A 19548-nucleotide genomic window follows, 5' to 3' on the forward strand; every position below is an offset into this window, starting at 1 on the left:
CGTGCACGTGCATTTGTGTATGTGTATATGTGCGAGTGTGTGTGTCAGGGCTGGGATTTCGGGTTAAATATTCAAAATGGCGGACGGAGGAGCAGCGAGTCAAGATGAGAGTTCAGGAGCAGGTAATGATTACAGCATTTTACATATTCATACTCATATTCAAACTGTGTTACTCACAATTTATGTTAACGGCATACTGATGAAATGCAGATTGATTAGCAGATATGGGCGATATTAGGCGCTGTTTTAGTTTACACACAGCTAGCCAACTGTAATTTGACAGAGGAGGAAACGAGCCTTTGCAGTGCGACGGCAAATTACATGGAAACATGCCTCCCCCCCTTTGTGTGATTAGACGGCTGTACGCCGCTACATATTCATACCTCTGTCGACAAATACAATTTAGCATATTTTATTAGTAATCGCCATCGTGGCTCTGGTTCATGTATGACATATTTAGACCTTTCACGAACGCGGTTTGATTGAAATGATTATGCTAGGTGGCTAGCGTTAGCTGCCGTGCTAGCGCTTGGCTTTGTGTTGATGCACACACCGAAGCTTTTGAAACGGGTTTGCATATTCATTTTAGCCGAGTCGGGCAGCGGCTGCGCTCGTATGTTTTCAAAGGGTCGTTTATAAGGGAGGAGGGTGTTATTTAATCCAACTGTAGCAGACCTTCCCTTTGTTAAAGACACACGGAGTCAGCTCGGAGTGCTTGTGCTCGACGTGATTTTTATAGCGGAGCGTTTTGCCCCAGCCTTTTGTGTGCTCGGCGCAGCGGAGCCACGGCACAGCCTGTTGTGTTATTCATGCGGGGCCTGCCTGCCTGAGCCAGAGTGTGCGGAGTTCAGCGCGTTACAGCAGTCGACGAGGAGCACACAATAAATGCATGTCAACACAATAACGTGTCACGACGCCGGATGACTTTTCAAATGTGGCCTCCCGTGTTTCATTTGAATACGGCTGTCCTCCAAGCGGCTAACTGGCTACAACTTGTCAGCCCTTTATCGGCTAACTTTACGTACACGGCGATTTTATTTCAAAATTTTTTTTAAAGTTTAGTACAGATACATATATAGTAAGATGTTGAGATGAATGTGTTTGACATCTTTATTTCGGAAGTTAAACAGTTAGAAATTTGGGTGGAGCACTTTTTTAAAAATATTATTATTTTAAACTTGAGGTGGGAGTAGTCTGGCATCGGCTTGGTCCTGGTCTGCCAGGCGAACTAATCCATCTCATTACAATGTGTGTAATTTATTTGTGCAGCTTTTAATTGCGCCTGACGTAACGGTTTTGAGAACCGGGTTTATACGCGTCATGCGTGTTTGTTGCTGGAGTTCTTGGGCTGAATTCAAAGATTATACCTGTGTATCCCCCACCCGCCACCCCCAGGCACAGGGAGGGGTGGTGAGGCCCACTTCCGGAAGGCCACAGTAATAACAGGCAGGGCATTCTTATTATTCACTCTGCTGCTTTCATGGCCGGGCAAGACACAGCTTGATGGCACTTTTTCTTCTCCTTTAGTCCATGTAGCTGAGCTTGCTGTTTAGTTTGTTTTATAGAAGCGTGTCTGAGGTCTGTAGTAACAGTAAAGAGCAGGTAATTATCTTTGCTGTTCAACTTTTTATATTTGAGAAAATGCGCCAGAAAAGCTTTTGTGTGACACATCAGGTGTGTGTGTGTGGGGGGGGTTCTTGTCTTTTTTTTTTTTTTTTTTTTTTTTTCTAAGTGGTTTAACTGGCTCATTATCTTATAATTACAGAGGAACGTATTGTCCCTTAGCAAGTTAAAACAAGGTTTAGGTTTGGTTTTTTTGTTAAGGATTCTTGAATAAGATTGAATTCTTTCCGATGTAGATACACTCATTTCAAACTTTGCCCACATTGTTAGCAACTTTATGCGCAGACAGGCATTACAGGCAGTTTCCTTCTATATTGCAAGACAGTTATGAATCTAAAAGATATAGATTGTTTGAGAAGAAAGGCCATAAATGGTTTAATATTCAAAATAATGCTCGAAGTGTTACATTCTAATGTGTCTGTTAGCATTTTGACTGTCTGGAATTAAAAAAAAAAATCTTGCATATTAAATTTGGGCACTTAAGAACATACGAGAAGTAATTCTGTCTTCCTCACACTCAGTCTACTTTTCTCATTTAACCAGTTTTACAGTTCCACCCTCATTCCAGCCTTGTAGTTCCATCATGAATATTCATTGATGTAAACACAGTTGTTATGAATAATGCATCATTCGCCGTAATAAATTCAGGACATGCCATCTCAAAGTACTGAGAAGGCCTCCATGAAAGCTCCAGTCAGACGACTTCTTCTTTCTTTCTTTTTTTCTTAAATGGAGGAAAATTATAACCAAAAAAAGAGCTCTTTTGTGCCCTCGGGTTGTAACTACTTGTTTTGTTTTTGGTGATCTCTGGTAAAGAGAGCAATTCCTTATTAAACAGTGCAGCAAGGTAGAGCTGGGCGATATATCGAGTTTTAAAAAAATATCGATATATTTTTATACGAGATATAAGATGTGACCATATCCTTTATATCGATATAGTCTATGTTACGTTATAATTATTTCATTTCATTTCATTTCATTTTTATTTATTTCACACTTGGTACTACAAATCAAACAAAACAACCACATCTTCTATCAACAAAACACAACAACCATGTGTGAAAAGGAGCAGGAAGAAGAAAATATTCTTATTAAACCCTGCCCCCTATCTACCATCGAACTTATATCACCGATGGGCACCAAAAATCAGGAACAAACTAATATTGACATTTCTCTCCGGTCGAATCCCAAACCAACATCACATTCATTCGCATTCTTCATACTGAGTTATCGTTTTAAACATATAACACTTTTTAAAACATTGTAGATTTATACAATTCTTTAAATTATAATGAAGTGAATTCCACAGTCTTATACCCCTAACCGTTGTGCTCATTAATCTTTGTGTAGTCCTGGCTAACTGATGTTTAAAATAAAATTTCCTTCTATTCTCTTCTCCCCTTGAACACATCAAAAATACTCTTTGTAACTTAAAAGGCAAAATATTATTTTTAGCCTTAAACATAATTAATAATGTCCGTAATTTCACTAAATCTCCTAATTTTAATAATTTTGATTCTATAAATAATTTGTTTGTATGTTCTCTATATTTAACATTATGAATTATTATACTTGCGGAGCCACAAGTTTGCCTCTCTTTCGTCCGCTTTCGTCTTTACGCAACGTTACTCGGCCTCGCCTCTCCTTCACTGAACACAACTCCCCCTCCTCCCCCATCGCTTCACCTGCAGGAAGCGACAAGATGGACACGGCAAATCTCCGTTAACGAGTTACTGCGCATCGCCCTGTGCGTGGGGCTGGACGGCGTCAACGTGTTAGCTAGCTAACCACGCTAACGAGCTAACCACGCTAACGCCATGCAGCCCAGAGGTGCTGCACGGACTAAAACCCTTTCATTTTCTCAAAAGTTGACAGCGCGCCTTATGTATAAATTCTGGTTGTGCTTGATGGCCGCGAACCGATTTTATGTGGTACACGGCGCTCAGCAATCTGTCAAAAAATGTTTTAGTACGACTTTGGTAAGCTACGGAGCTGCACCGCTTGATGGATTGTCGGAGCATTACGGCTGAGCCTCGCGGAGTGATACGTACTGTGCTTCAACGTAATATTACCCTACTGTGTATAAGGACCATAAATGTCATCTGTTAAGAGACGTGGTTGCGAAGCGGATTTCAAACTCCAGGCTGTCAGTCACGCAGTACAAGTTGGGAACAGAGCAGCTGTGAAATCTGTCTTTGTTATTGTGCTCAGCGTCTTTTAGTTTACATTTTGACTGCACAATTGTGAGCTTTTTGTTATGCACAAAAACAACATTGTTTTCTTTTATTTATGGAGCATTATTATTTAATAAATGCTCATAATTTATTTTTGAGTAAATTTTATGTACATCTGCTCTATGTTAATAAAAGTGCCTGTGTGACATCTGGGACACAGCTTTGACTAAGAACTCTCTTTTTGTTCTTACTTTATTGCTTTAAAAAAATATATCGAGATATATATCTTATATCGCCATCCAGCTAAAAAATATCGAGATATGAATTTTGGGTCATATCGCCCAGCCCTACAGCAAGGTAAAGCAGATGTTTCCAGCTGGTCTTTATCTGTAAAAACGGAGGCTTTTTAAGACAAATGACACACTAATTTGGAAGATTAAATCAGACTCTATATACTAAAGATTGGAAGTAGTCACATTGTTCCTGATGATGACTGTCATGTGCTTAACATAATTAAGATCACTAGTATTAGTAAACATTTGTATTTCATTAAAACGTTTTTTTAATGCTGCAAACACGATATAATGCAAAGCACGTTAAGAAAACAGAGGCCTTTTGTCTGAAAATATCCAGACTGAAATATCATTGCAATAATGCCCGTCCTTTAAATAGATGAGATTAAAATGTTGGCTTGTATCAACAGTCAGGAAGCTGGATACTTTTTTTTTTTCCAAAGGAAAAAGGCTGCACACATTAGGGCTGCACGATTTTGCATAAAATGAGAATCACGATTTTTTGGCTTAGAATTGAGATCACGATTCTCTTTTCCAGTATAAATATTTATTGCACTTATTAACTGCACATCAACTTCGTAACAGTTGAGACTGAACATAAAAACAATAAATAAACATAAAAACAACAAATGTCTCACGTTTTGTTGTTGCTGCAAAATGTTGTACTGCTTGAAATTCCGTCTCCACCGTTGCTCGACACTGCGTGTATAGAGCAGGTAGTGAAACAATAGAAAAATAGTTGCGGGACGGCACTGTGTAGCGTTTGTCTAGGGTGTTGATCATTTTCCTAAATCCCTCGTTTTGCACAGTGTTGATGGGAGCCATATCTTTGGTCAGGTCATAAGTAATAGCCTCCGTAATTTCTTTGTGCCTGCGGGAGTTCGACGTGTATAGGGAAGCGCTGTATAAGGCAGAGGTGTGGACTCGAGTCACATGACTTGGACTCGAGTCAGACTCGAGTCATTAATTTTATGACTTTAGACTTGACTTGAAAAAATGTTGTAAGACTTGTGACTTGACTTGGACTTTTACACCAATGACTTGGGACTTGAATTGGACTTGAACCGGTTTACTTGAAAAGACTTGATATTTTACCCCAAATATAAAATTTAACATGCATATTATATAGAGATTGAAAATGTGACGTCATTCACGGGTAGAACCGCAAAGGATTCTGGGAACTCGTGGCAAGCGGTACTAGCGCACGCAGGCTTTCAATTGAAATCAGTTACACAGCGATAAAAAGAAACACAAAAATGTCAAGAAGCTGTTGTATTATTAACTGCAATAGCCGGTCGCATGACAGCCACGGGAAGCCGATGGGTAAAGAGATCGGTTGTTATCGGATTACGTCGTTGAAGAGAAATTGTTCTAGCCATGTTTCTGAAGTAACAAAGACGCGACGGATGGCCTGGATTGCAGCCATTCAAAGATCAAATATCACGTCCCAGAACACTCCAGCTCACAGGTTAGTCTGCTCCAAGCATTTACACGAAGGTCAGTCTGCTGTTGTAGTTAATACGTCATTTTCATAACATAATTGGTGATATAGGTTACAAGCAAGTCTGGCACTGAACAGAAATTGTCGCACTATGCTCCTTTGTTTATTGTGCATAAATAGTGAATTGTCCTGACACAATATTGCGTTTCGCCTCTGTTATTATGGTACATTGACAAAAACATATACTTTTATTCACAGGATAAAACAGGTTTTTTGTATCACTAATTGCCCAGTGCGATTACAGCATACAGTATTATTGTCACTGCTACATTTCTGTGATGCTACCAGAAATTATTTCCACTGCTAATTAATTACCGTTGAGCTCAAAGGTCCTATTAATAAACGGTTAACGAATGTGTATTTATGACGACGATTTGTGAGAGTGGTAAACTTATGATAGGTACGATGGTCTTTCGTTCTACACGGTGCATTTCAAGGTCCTGCACCCATCCGTCGGTAAACTGTACCTGGGCTTGTTGCAGTGACCTGAAGTTACTAAACTTCACGAGTGTGTGCACTCACTCCAAGAACCGTATGATTATAAATATGCATATAAATATGCTACGATGAGATAGCTGACTTCATCTAACTAGCAAATGTTGTCCAGGCTACGTTGGTGATACAGTTTTTTTTAATGTGTATGATATTTTTGTCATGCGATTTTAAAGCCGGTCCTACAACCGCATCCAAGAATAACATGCAGCTTATCTCAGAACTGTCGGTGAAAATTATTCTTGGAGCTAGGTTTAATTGAGCTGCATTTTAAAGAGGTGCAATTTCACAATTTGTGTATATTTTCTAAGTTCACTATTTTGTCATGTGTTGAGAAAAACACAGATTTTAAAATTACATGGTCTAATATTTACATTTAGCATAACTGCAACATTATTTTTTCGTTTTTTTTTTTTTTTTTTAAAGACTCGAAAGGACTTGAAATTCAAAGTTTCAGACTTGTGACTTGACTCGGACTTTTACACCAGTGACTTGAGACTCGACTCTGACTTGCCTGACATTACTTGAGACTTGACTTGAGACTTGAGGATAAAGACTTGAGACTTACTTGAGACTTGCAAAACAATGACTTGGTCCCACCTCTGGTATAAGGTTCCCGTTATTGATGTTTGGGTGGTTGACCGGGACGGATTTTCTCCTGTCACTTTCTCGTCATCCCTGACGTGTTCTCCGTTGTTTAATCCCTGCTAATTTTAGCATCACACGGCACAGCTTCTGTATCACGTGGTATAAGGCTCCGCCCTTGTCATTTGTTGAACAGGAAGAGTGAGCGCTTGTTTTCATGCAGATTACGTCCCGGATCAAAATGCGGTACAATCGTGGTCGTCGTCAGATCGCACATAAGTATGAATCGAGATCGCGATTTTCTAACGATTAATCGTGCAGCCCTACAACACATTAATACCGTATTTTCACGACCATAAGGCGCACTGTGTTAAAAGGCGCAGTCTCAGTTATGTGTGCCCTTACTGTATTTAACACACACATAAGGCGCACTGGACCATAGGGCGCATACAAGTACCGTATGCGTATTTAAAAATAAAGCGGGAGCAAACGTGAATTCGGTACCTTACTCACATTTCTATTGCCGGTAATCGTCATCATCAACAACACACAAGCATACAAGTGTGCATATTTAAAAATAAAGCAGGAGCAAAACTGAGTTTGGTACTCACATTTTTATTACCAATAATCGTCATCATCAACAACACACAAGCATACAAGTGTGCGTATTTAAAAATAAAGCAGGAGCAAAACAAAGTTTAGTACTCACATTTTTATCATCAATTAAACCCATCGAAGTCCTCATCCTCTGTGTCTGAATTGAACAGCTGCGCTAAATCTCCATCACACATGCCAGGTTCACTGTCTTCACCGTCAGAGTCACTTTCCGTGCCGTGCGGCTCCTCGGAAACGATGCCGGCTTTTGCGAAAGCTCGAACAACAGTGCCAGCAGACATGTTAGCCCAAGCATCTACAATCCATTGGCAAATTGTGGCGTAACTCGCCCGGCGCTGCCTTCCACTCTTAGTGAAACTGTGGTCTCCACCGGTCATCCATCGCTCCCAGGCCGCTCGCAGACTTACTTTGAACGGGCGGTTCACACCGATGTCCAGCGGTTGGAGTTCCTTTGTCAGGCCTCCCGGAATGACAGCAAGCTCACAGTTCATTTGCTTCACAAGTTTTTTCACATCGGCTGTGAGATGGGCACGCATAGAGTCACAGATCAACAGCGATGGTGATGCGTGGAAAAAACCACCTGGTCTCCTTACATACACCTCCCTCAGCCACTCTTTCATCATTTCCTCATCCATCCAGCCCTTTTCATTTGCCTTAATGATGATTTCTGCTGGAAACTTCTCTTTAGGCAAAGTCTTTCGCTTAAAAATCACCATAGGCGGCAGTTTCTGTCCATTAGCATGGCAGCCAAGCACAACAGTAAAAGAAGACTTTTCATACCCCGTTGTGCGTATCGCTACTGTGCTGGTCCCCTTCTTCTCCACAGTGTGACTCACCGGGATGTCAAAAGTGAGCGGGACCTCGTCCATGTTTGTGATGTGGCTGGGCTGGATGTTTTTGTCGCCGATGTGTTTGCTGCAGTAGGAGCGGAAGATGGCCAGCTTTTCCTTATAATCCGCTGGAAGTTGCTGCGCTATCGTAGTCCTGGTCCGGATGGAAAAATGGCACCGTTTCATAAAACGAAAGCACCAAGACGGACCTCCTTGGAAATGCTCAATGTTCATCTCTTCAGCAAGTGAAACCGCTTTTAGCCGAATGGTGACCGTCGAAACGCTTCTCCCGCTCGCTCTTTGCTCGATGATCCACCGCTCGAGTCTTTCCTCCAACTCGGGCCACCTCGCCTTATGTCCGCGGAAACTCAGCTGCGTTTTCTTGACCTGCCGGAGCTTGTTTTCCAGCTTCCTCCATTTGCGAACCATCGATTCGTTTATCTTAAATTCTCTCGCCGCTGCTCGATTTCCATGTTCCTCCGCGTAGCTGATGGCCTTCAGTTTAAACTGTGCTTCGTAAGCGTGTCTCTTTGCCATTTTCAGGGTTGTTAAAACAACGATGTCCTGCATAATGCACATACCTGTTCTTTTATACAGGTATGTGCGATTGTCCCGGTATATACGATCAACGCCCACACTTCACCCTTTAACGTTCTCATGGTGTTCTCTACTACGTCCTCCTTACAACACATAGGGCGCACTGCGCTATAGGGCGCGCCGCACTTTTTGAAGAAAATCTAAGCCTTTTAAGTGCGCCTTATGGTCGTGAAAATACGGTAATCAAATGTTCATGCATGTGCTGTTTTCTTAAGTAGTGAATGTGTGTCTGAATTCAGACTGTAGTACTGGTTCATGTGGCTAACCTCTGTACGTGCCTATTTGAAGTAGCTGAGTTGTTGTCCCTGAGAAACTTCACTTTAATTTGGTTAGATTGAATTTCCCACCTAGCCTATAGACAGTTGGCTAATGACCACCCTAGAGAGATACCACAGTAGCTTGCAGTGATGTTAGCCCCATTACTGTTCATCAAATTACACTGCTTCCAGTGTTTGGCTCATTTGTGAGCTCAGTCCACTGTTGCTGCTTCGACCCTCTGTTGTCAGACTGTTTGGGTTTAATACACTGACTGGTATTAAAAGCGATTTTGAATTGTTTGGGTATTCATTTTGATGCTGCATTAAACCACAAAGCTTTTTGCCTAGTTTTAATTGCCTCAAACTGAATGATTATCTGTCGTAACCGTACACCAGACTGTTCCAAACCAGTCTAAGTATTTAAGACTGATCCAGATGTGGAAAAGTGGTCTGGATGTATTTTATATTTAAGATGAAGGATATAGGTAGCAGGACAGAATGTGGATGTGCTAATTAAGTTTCATTCTGTCTCAAGTTGAATCTCTCCGCTCACATTAACGGCTCTGCAGTATTCAGCCAGCCATCCCATATTACTGCACTAATGAGATAGCTATTTAGAATTCTCTTTGCAGGGTATTTGTATAAAGCATTGTTCCACAGCAAGGTTTTGCAAACCCATTCAACCAAGTAGCTGTACATGTGTTGGAGTGCACTGCTGATAACTGTGTCTACTTCTCCTTTGTTTTCTCATTTGGTTGCATTAAGTCAAGAACAGAAGACTTATTTCTTAACCTCTCCTGTGCACTTTGTTGAGATGGCCTCTTTGAGACTTTGCAGGCTAGTGTGACATTTCCCATAACTGCCTTAGTAAACAATAGTCTTGAGTCAGGCTAAAATCTATTGTATGGAGGCTCAACACTGGACATCAGTACACAGAAGTGTAGGTATACTTTCTAGAAGCATATAAATGAAGACTATTGGTGTGGTCTGAGGCTTTGTGAGCATAATAACAATAGTGGGGGACTGAGGGGTCCAAACCCCAGTTCCTGGGGTTGTCAAAACAGAGCAGAGGTTTCTGACAAAAATTCCCCCCATTCCAGGGTGCATAGCGAAGAATATAAGGTCAAGCAGTGTTTCTGGAGCTTGACCCTTTTTAAAAACAGTTGTCCCTAGAGTTGTTAACTAAACAAATATGTTTGTGTTTGTAATTATTATAAAAATGTGCCTTGAAAGCACTCACACAAATTATAGAATTACAATTACACCAAAGGATATACTACACAGCTCTTACTTGCCTTCTTAATTGTACCACTAGAAATTCTGCCCATAATGGAACATAACAGCTATGTCTCCTAATGCTTATATGTTGGGAAGTCTATTCATAAAGTTATCACAACTTAAAAAATTCTTGACAAAGTTTCAAGCAGTTTGGTTTGTTACAAGTCACAATGACATCTGTCATTGTGTATATTAAGATAAAGTTAAATAAAAAAAACACCAGATTTCATAAAACTGTAACATGCTCTATAAAATATAGTTAAGATGCCTATGCATGTGTTTATTTGGCAGACGGGCAATGACACACAAAAGAGAGATCTGATCATTTTTTTAAAGCACAAAAAGGCCAAGAATGTAGAAAGACCCTCAGAAATATCAAATCAAGTCTTAATTAGAAAGGAATGAAGTGCTTATAGAAATGTTTCATAATAGTGTCATCAGTCAGAGGCAACAGAGAGGTTAGAGCTGGACAGAGAGTTGAGGACAGTCAGAAAGAAGAGTAGAGTCTGGTAAGTTTGCTGAGCATTTATTTCTTTTCTTAAATAAAGGGTACGCTCTTATTTAGATAACCTATTTGCTACCAGCTACAAGATGGCACAAGCAGATTAGCAGCAGTAAGCGGTGTTCTCTGAATTTCTTTAAAAGTCCTGAGATGCACAAAAAGAGAGCTGGGTTATCTCTTTTAGTGTTCGGGTTGTCCGTGTGGTTTAGGCAAGGCGCAGTAGACGCACTATGACTGCTCGCAAGCTGTGACCTGGACTTTTCTCACCTCGATGTCTAATCTGTGTCTGGCATTTGCAAACTAACATCTAGAAGAGTTCAGGGCTCCAGTGCGTGTGTGTGAAAGTATATAAAATGGTAACATTTTTGGTTGTGGTGGGAATTTGTAACAAAAGCTGCTGAATATTCATCGGTTGAAGATTCTCATTTGTTTGGATTTCAGTTACAGTAAACCTCTTACTTTTGGGTGTTCAATCATTGGTCAAAATCAGATGTTTTGAAGATATCATCTTGAGCTTTGGGAATAAAAATAATTGGCAGATTAAATGATAATGAAACTAAATCTTAGTGGTGACTCTAATGAACAACATCCATTTGCCACTCAGTTAAAATATACATTATACTTCGCAATGGTTGTGTTTGCAGCTATTTGGGGTATGTCAGCCAAAAAAATCTCAAGGGTCTCTGGCTATCTGCAGTTTAGAGATGGCTGCCATTATACCTTGGTGAGTGAAGGCTTGCTTGTGCTGACAAAGGTGTGTTTGTTTTCCAGTATGTACTTTGTTAAAGCCACTGGGGCCTTCTTGGCATTGTTTCCCTTGGTCAGCTAGTATGTAAATGCCTTTCGTCAGGCAGAAGGATAAGTGAAGAAGTTGATTAGAGCTTTAGCCAGGAGCAGTTGTTGTAGATTTAGTTGGTAAGCCCCTTCCCTTCTAGACCACAATACAACCATGCATTCCAGTCCAGTCGCTATGACTCACTGGACACCAGTGCAGCACCGTAACCGAGCCGCTTCCCTGCTGTATTAGCACTCGGCGCTTGTTGGAAATGAATTTAAAAGGGCTTCAAAGGAAATACTATTGGAATGTAAAGCTAATTTAAATATGCTAATCCCCAAGCACAACATAAACGTACACAGCAACAGCCCGCCACCCACTTTCTGTAGCCACTCGCTGTGGAATGCCTTGGCCACAGGGGGTCTAGCAGTAATGACAGGCTTGTGGTGGATTAATGTGAAGTTATTTATTTCCGATTGAGCAAGCTCCCCCCTCTTGCCCCCCCCCCCCCCCTTAGAAATTGGGCCAAGTCTCCATGACTCCTGGAGATGTTCTGAGCGAGCAGTCGTAGACGTTCTATTAATGCAGTCCACCTTGCTAACATACCCAGACCACCTCATGGTGCATTCTGGGATATCTTCAGCCCTTTACCTGCTCTTAGCTAATTACTTTTTAGGCCCGCACTCGCACAGTAATTGGTGTTGTGCTTCTGCCTCCCCTCTCTCTGCTGCGCCAAGTGCTAGTTTGAGCACTTTTTTTCTCCTTCTCCTCTCTATCGTCCTTATTCCCCTGTTTTTTATCGTCCTCCAAAAGCCATCCAATTAATATGCTAATGAGCTGATAAATATTTATAGGGGTTTAAATTATGCAGAAAGCTTTCAGAGCCCGGTGTGAAATGCGTTGCTCGCAGGACTTCAAAGCCTTGCATTGCTAACGAGGCAGGGGCAGATTTGCATACGGCTTTAATCAGCTGAATACTGATTATGCTTCATTATAGAGTTGGAGGAGGAAGGGTGGGGGGGCGGCAGCAGAGTTGGAGGAGGCCGCCAGCTGCACTTGTCGTTTGTTTCATTCCAGCAAGAGAGGGAGAGGGCGAACTTTTTCAGAAGTACAGACAATCTTGGCACACGGGAGAGGGGGAGCGGTAGAGAGAGAGTGCACAGTAGGCACAGTAAAAGAGAAAAAGGGGCAGAGCCATATGAAAAGAAAAGCGCGAGCAGGGAAAGGCACGGAGAGCTGTTTGCCTAAACCCCGTTGGCTCTCTCAGTGCGCGTATCCCAGTGTTGCTCAGTGAACCGTGCGGTGGACACTGCCACTGTGTCTGTGTGTAACTCTGGTTGTATTGAACTCTGCTCACTGCTGACCAGTGGAGAGTGAAGAGAGGAGGTGGGAGAGCGCCGGACACCCTGTCGGTGGGCTTGCCCAGCCCAGGCAGTTTTACTTGATAGGTTCAGCAGCCATGCTGGAAAACGCAGGTGGAGCAAGAGCGGGTGAGTTTTTTGATGAGGTTGTAACAGAGCTCACCTGGACTGCACTGGTGGTCGATGTCATTGTGCGATTATGTTGCATTAAGACCTCATGAGTCTGCTGCTGGGATTTTGTTTTTTTTGTTGTTTTTTTTCTGTTAGTTTTTTGGAGATTAGTATTGTTCAGTGCTTGCTGCTTTAAATGATGAATGCAACTGAAATGCTATTGTTCATTAAGAATATCCTGACGTGCAGTGATGGTTGTACTCAGATGACAAAAGTGAAAGTACGCCTGAAATCAGAGAATAGGTTCTTCTGTTTGGCGGCAGTGCCTGTGAGCATGTCTCTGTCTGGCTCTTTCAGATGCTAAAGTGAATAATCAGTCAGAAACTACTAAATGTGCAATGGAGAGTGGTGACGGGAACACCGGTGAGTGATCTCCAGCTTTTTCTCCCGTTATCTTCATTTTTAAATCAGAATGTGTTTAGTTTTACCACCTCATTCAACAGGTTTCAGAGTCATAGCCAGCAATTATTTGGACATTTTAGCAGCTCAAGTCACAGAAACCCCCCCCCCCCCCCCCCCCCCCCCCTGCTGTTTCTCTTTGTATGATCTCATTTTGAAAACATTGATGGCAGCTTTCCAAAAATGCTTGCTAGCAGCTCTCTTTGTCATATGAGGCATTTACCTCACAGTGCATTATGTCTGAATATTACACGCTTAGAGTGAAGATCCAGATTCATTGCACAGCTTTGTACTCCTGCTGGGTAATGACACATTAATTGATGTTGTTGACAGTATTGTTTGTTTATGCTCTTAAAATATATAATTTTGTTAGCTAGTACAGATGCTGCCACTTTATAAAAATATGTTTTTAGAGTTTTTCCTCGTATTTGAAAATGGATTCTTCTTCTCTTGTCAGTGATTTCTTCTTTTTTCTTTTTTAATTTGTTATTTTTTGTTGTTGTTGTGTTTTGTTTTTGCGTTGTTGTTTTTTTTTTTTTTAACGGCATACGTTGTGTCAAACAGCACATGGCATAAATTCAAATTTTCTTTTCTCAGGTATCCAAACCAATGGGTTGGATTTTCAGAGGCAGACGGTGCCCACCACAAGTGCAATCACTAATGCACATGCACAAGCCCTCCTCCAACAGGTACCACACTGTGTACAACATTGCATACTTGACCTTTTTAAGTAACTTTTTGTTTTCCTGTTTTTGTGGTGGGAGCACGTTTGGTTTTGGTGTAATGTCACACATTTGTTGTAGCCTCGAAAATGAGGTGTGAAGTTTGAACAGAGGTATGCTCATCTTCACTCAAACATGCACAAGCAGAAAGAGTTCATTTAAATGAGCCAGGCTCTCCCAGTGTCGCCTGGCAACAAGGCAGATTAATCAACCCTGTATGCTAATTAGCTGCTCTGTGGTTGCTCGGAAACAGATGGCCGAGAATATGCAAATCTATGCAGAATTTACATGCACTGCATAACAGTTATTTTAATTAGCATCTCAACTCTCCCCTCCCCTCCCTTCACTTCACTTTTCTTGTCTCTGAAGGCTGCAGCACATTTTAAATACCCACTTTATCGCTGCCTTTCTAATTCAAATTCCTCTCTGCGTTCAAAGACCAAAGACTCATTTAAAGAAAGCCACTCAGGTAGCATGGAAATAGAACGTTTCATTGTTTTCACTAGTATGCTTTTTTTTTTTCTTTTAATTTAGCGGTGCTTAATGTTTGAATTGAATATTCATTGAAATTGCTTTTAATTAATTTCATGTTGGCTACAATGACATGAAGTTAAAACTCAGAAGATCTCGTCTAAGCCTCCCCCCCTCTGCTTCACCCCCACTAGTCAAAGTCGGAAGACTCGGGTGCTCTTCCGACCTCCGTCCAGCAGAGCGTATTGCCTCAAACCCAGCTAATGTTGGCCGGGGGACAGATTGCTGGAGTAAGTTAAAACCCTGGTTGTGTATCTTGGGGTGACACCCCCACACGGTCAATCACAGCTGGGTGACGAAACGATAACTTGGCTGAAGCTGGCGTCTTCTCTGCCTGTCTGCCTGTTCATCCCTGTGGTTAGACATAGTCTTTGTGTCTCTGCACTCGCCATTAAACCAGCCACATGACACATATCCAGCCATGGCCCAGGGATGGTTGAATGCAGCTGCAGTGCGATGTAGGATTGAATGTTTACTCAGCATGTGGATTTGAGTTTGAACATGACATCAACATGCTCATTTGCACTTGTGCCTGGCTCAGCTGCATGAGTCTCCATCTGCCTGTGGAGGACCATATGTGTGTTGCCACATTATTCAGTATAACTTTGATACCTCTGTTAAAAGCTAAGTGCAATACTGTTCATTAGTTTTCATAAACAGTCACTAGTTTGACATGGTAAATTTAAAATAATAATTAAAAAAACTGTTTCAGTATCATTTGTAAAGGTGTATGAACACAAGTCGGTATAATTAGAATAGACAGAGCTGTGGTCTAGTTCAGTGAACTGGAGCAGCCACCGAAACAATAAAACAATTGTTGGCAAATGCATCAAACAATCCGATCAACCTGCTGCTGTTCATAAAGCCAGACCAAGGCACGGGTAATTAAAGTGCCTCTCTTATCATACATAATGATGAAAAACCAATATATCAAGACTCTAGTGAGTAATATTATGCACACATGAATTGGATTTCTCTAATATTTCACTGCAGTATTGTACTAGCTTTGGAAGGCTATCGAAGTAAAGTATAGTGACAACACTGACATACTTACTAACTTATCTGATGATCATAAGTTACTTGTATTAACACTTACGTGTCTCTGTTTTCCTCCTGTCTGCCTCAGTTGAGCCCAATGCAGCAGCAGCTGTTTCTCCAGCAGGCCCAAGTGCAGCTCCTGGCTGCTGCCGTGCAGCATTCTGCCAACCAGCAGAACAGCACCACCGGGGACAACATCTCAGCCTCTGCAGCCACACCAATTACCCAGCTGCCCCTGTCACAGCCCATCCAGATTGCCCCTGTAAGGCTCAATCCCCTATGCGCCAGAGTTCCTGCAAGCTCTGAAAAATGTTGTACCGTAAAGTGTTTGCAAGCTTGTAGCCCTACACAACACACAAAAAAGTAAAGCTGAACATCTTTCCACATACAAACAATAGACATGAAAAGTCTGTGGTGAAATTAAATATCAATATTGTTTTTTCAAACGGTATGAAGGCCATATTGGATTATTTGAAACTGCCTTTCTGGGAGCAAACAAGGCAGCTAAAGAATGAGGAAAACATGCAAATGACCTAAATGACTCGAGCTTTCTCTCTTAGACAAAATGAACTGTTACAAACAAAATAGTCCTCAACATCTGTGGTAATGGCTTTGGCAAGAACGTTTATTCATCAAAGTAGTTGAGGACTGCACTTTAATAATGGAACTTCTACACTTATAAATATGTGGAGACACATTACACATAGCTTAATACATATTTGTTTGCTACCCTGTCAGAGCAATAGAAAAGTAGAGGTTGTACCAAATTACACATGATTAGAATAAATGTAGACATTGTGGGACAATTTTACATGAAACAAAGTTGTGTCAAAGTCTTTAGGATTGTGAGCTTTATAAACAGTTAGATGGTTGTTTTCATATTTTTTGCAGTCTTTACAACAGCAGAATCTAAGTCTGCCCCAGTTTGTCCTGGTTCAGCCTGGCCACCCTATCGCCACGTCACTGCAGCCTCAGTTCATTATCTCACAGGCTCCGCAGGCCCAGCAGGGTAGGTTGATCTGTTGCGCTGCAGAATTACAAGGAGAGATGTACTCAAGTATGGCTATCGAAGCTTTTGTTTAATCTTTCCTTTCCATCCATCATCCCCACTTCAGGCATATTGCAAGCCCAGAGTCTTCTAACTCAACTACCTCAAAGCCAACCTAACCTCCTGTCGACTCAACCAAGCATCACCCTTGCAACTCAGGTTGGTAATGATGCAAGTACATCTTTTAAACTAGCTTTAAAATTGTCTTCAGTTACTCTGGTAGTGCTTACATTTGACAGCTTGACAAGTTTTTTTTTTTTAATGATTTATTCTCAATAATTTATTCTTTAACTCTTTTTAAACCTACAAAACAGTCACATTTGCTGTATTTCTCGTCTTTCCAGCCTGCAACCCCAACCCGCACAACAGCAACCACACCTATTCAGTCCCTGCCTCACAGTCAGACGCCACCCAAACGGTTGGATACTCCCACTCTGGAGGAACCTAGTGACCTTGAGGAGCTGGAGCAGTTTGCCAAGACTTTTAAACAGAGACGTATCAAACTGGGCTTTACGCAGGTGTGTGCTGAGAGTCAGTCAATCACCATAAGTTCAGTTATATTTTGACTTGCGGATGTGGGCATTTCTTTAAACTGCAAACACATGGCTGTTTTCATATTCAGATCATATTCAGATCTTTGTTCATGTAATATACCACTATAAATAACTCACAGGTAAATCTCTCCTTCTCACAGGGGGATGTTGGCCTGGCCATGGGGAAGCTGTATGGAAACGACTTTAGCCAAACTACTATTTCTCGCTTTGAGGCCTTGAATCTGAGCTTTAAAAACATGTGCAAACTCAAGCCATTGCTGGAGAAGTGGCTCAATGATGCAGGTTTGTCTCTTACCCCACCTGACTGTGCAGCTGATCACTCTTGCTTTCTCACATTGGTGCTTGTGGGTGGGTTGTGTATGCATACCTTGTCTTTACCTCCCTTCCTTTTCTTTGTGTCAATGCTGTTTGTGCAGAGAACCTGACATCTGACCAGTCCCTGTCGAGCCCCAGTGCCCTGGGTTCCCAGGGCATGGGCATAGAGGGAATCAACCGCAGACGGAAGAAAAGAACCAGTATCGAGACCAACATTCGAGTGGCCTTAGAAAAGAGCTTTCTGGAGGTGAGAAACACACACTTCGGAACTCCATATTGATTATATAAGGAAAAGTTTGGTTATTCAGTATCTGAGATGATCACATTATACACTTTTAGTCCTCCGTTAATGGTAGAAAAAACACAGTACAGCAGTTTCCTCAGTGCTGACAGGGAATCTCTGGCTTCTTTGCCCTCTTCAAGCAGAACCAAAAACCTACCTCTGAAGAGATCACCATGATCGCTGACCAGCTCAACATGGAGAAGGAGGTGATTCGGGTCTGGTTCTGCAATCGACGACAGAAAGAGAAGAGGATTAATCCTCCCAGTAGTGGCAACAGTGGAGGAGGCAACACCCCTATCAAATCTATCTTCACCCCCAGCAGCCCTTTGGTAAGACTGCCACTCACCAAAGGGATTCTCAGCACTGTTTAATACTGTGTTTAAAGTTTATGTGTCTATATGTGGATCACGTTAGGAGACTTAACGTAAAATATGGATGATGCATCTGGGTCTGAAATGTGAAGTCATTGTAGAAGTACCATAAGATTTCATCCTGTCTCTTGTCCTCTGTAGAACTCTACACGAAAAGAACTTCAGTAAATATTTGTCTAATAAGTTTATTCTTATAACTTATTTATTCCCTAGATTTACGTCATGCATAACACAAAATAGTGTCCATATTGCAAATTTTAGACCCATTTGTAGTTAGAAAAAGCAGTGTGATTTTTAGAATTGTCCTGTTTCTCTGATCCACCTTTTGTTAAATCTAATTTTGGGATCATTCATCTTTTTATATGTACTGTCTCTGATTACATGGCAGGTCCTTATATGTTCTGTGGGCTCAGCTAGAATATCAGAATGTCGACCAATTTGTCTTTCGACTTGTATTTAAATCCTCCAATTCTCCTTCTTTTGCCCAGGTGGCCAGCACAGCAAGCCTTGATAGCAGCCCAACTATTACCACACCCACCACTCTGACTGTAAACCCAGTGATGCCTCTCACCAACACCAGCATCCCCAGTTTGTCTTTCACAGGTGTGTGCGTGCACTATTCACTTTGTGCGTGTGTGTATACCCGATGGTAAATGTTGATTAAAAATTCACTTTAATTTCTTTTTATCTGCCTTCAACAAGGCACGACAGTTGGAGCCACAAACACTGCATCTGTCATCTCAACTGCGCCTGTGGTTACCACAGCAACAAGCTCTCTGTCTTTAAGCACGTCCCAGACGAGTAATCAGTCCACGAGCACGGAGAGCAAAGCTGGCACGCAGGCGCCAACCATTGTCACCCAGGCGCCTTCATCCATCGCTACCAGTTTAGGGACGGGTCAGGTGATGGTGGCAGCTCCGGGGCTTTCTGCCGCGTTGCAGGGGGCCGCCTCGCTACCCAGCGCCAGTTTTGCAGCTATGGCTGCTGCTGCAGGGCTCAACCCAGCACTGATGGCATCTTCGCAGTTTACTCAAGGGTTAGCATGAGCTGTGTTCATATAAGATCTTTGTGAAAGCCAGACAGTTGTTGAGGTGTTGTTTTTGTTATACTACATGATCTTCTTTGTGTGTCCAGGGGTGCCCTCCTCAGTCTGGCTCCTGGCGGCCTGGGCAGTGCACTGAGCCCTGCTCTCATGAGCAACAGCACTCTGGCTACCATTCAAGGTGAGCACCT

The 19548-nt window shown here is 41.9% G+C and overlaps 1 protein-coding gene across 6 annotated transcripts in view; it reads left to right on the plus strand.

Annotated features, from left to right (window-relative positions):
• pou2f1b (POU class 2 homeobox 1b) overlaps positions 1–19548 on the plus strand; it is a 27271-nt gene continuing 7723 nt past the window's right edge. The window contains exons 1-13 of one of the 6 annotated variants that reach the window (XM_085383461.1): positions 1–122; positions 13352–13417; positions 14051–14142; positions 15833–16006; positions 16636–16753; positions 16860–16951; positions 17137–17310; positions 17487–17628; positions 17763–17908; positions 18088–18273; positions 18804–18918; positions 19018–19351; positions 19450–19538. In XM_085383461.1, the coding sequence (XP_085239587.1) occupies positions 77–122; positions 13352–13417; positions 14051–14142; positions 15833–16006; positions 16636–16753; positions 16860–16951; positions 17137–17310; positions 17487–17628; positions 17763–17908; positions 18088–18273; positions 18804–18918; positions 19018–19351; positions 19450–19538 (1774 nt within the window). In that variant the 5' untranslated portion in view covers positions 1–76. Of the gene's footprint in view, positions 123–12650; positions 13013–13351; positions 13418–14050; positions 14143–15832; positions 16007–16635; positions 16754–16859; positions 16952–17136; positions 17311–17486; positions 17629–17752; positions 17909–18084; positions 18274–18803; positions 18919–19017; positions 19352–19449; positions 19539–19548 lie in introns of those variants that run through there. The other 5 variants (XM_085383459.1, XM_085383460.1, XM_085383458.1 and 2 more) reach the window with 5 other exon arrangements.

The sequence above is a fragment of the Rhamphochromis longiceps genome, linkage group LG16, assembly GCF_057381845.1.
Source record: "Rhamphochromis longiceps isolate RC_006_pf linkage group LG16, R_longiceps_female_GT1.1, whole genome shotgun sequence".
Classification (NCBI taxonomy): Eukaryota; Metazoa; Chordata; class Actinopteri; order Cichliformes; family Cichlidae; genus Rhamphochromis; species Rhamphochromis longiceps.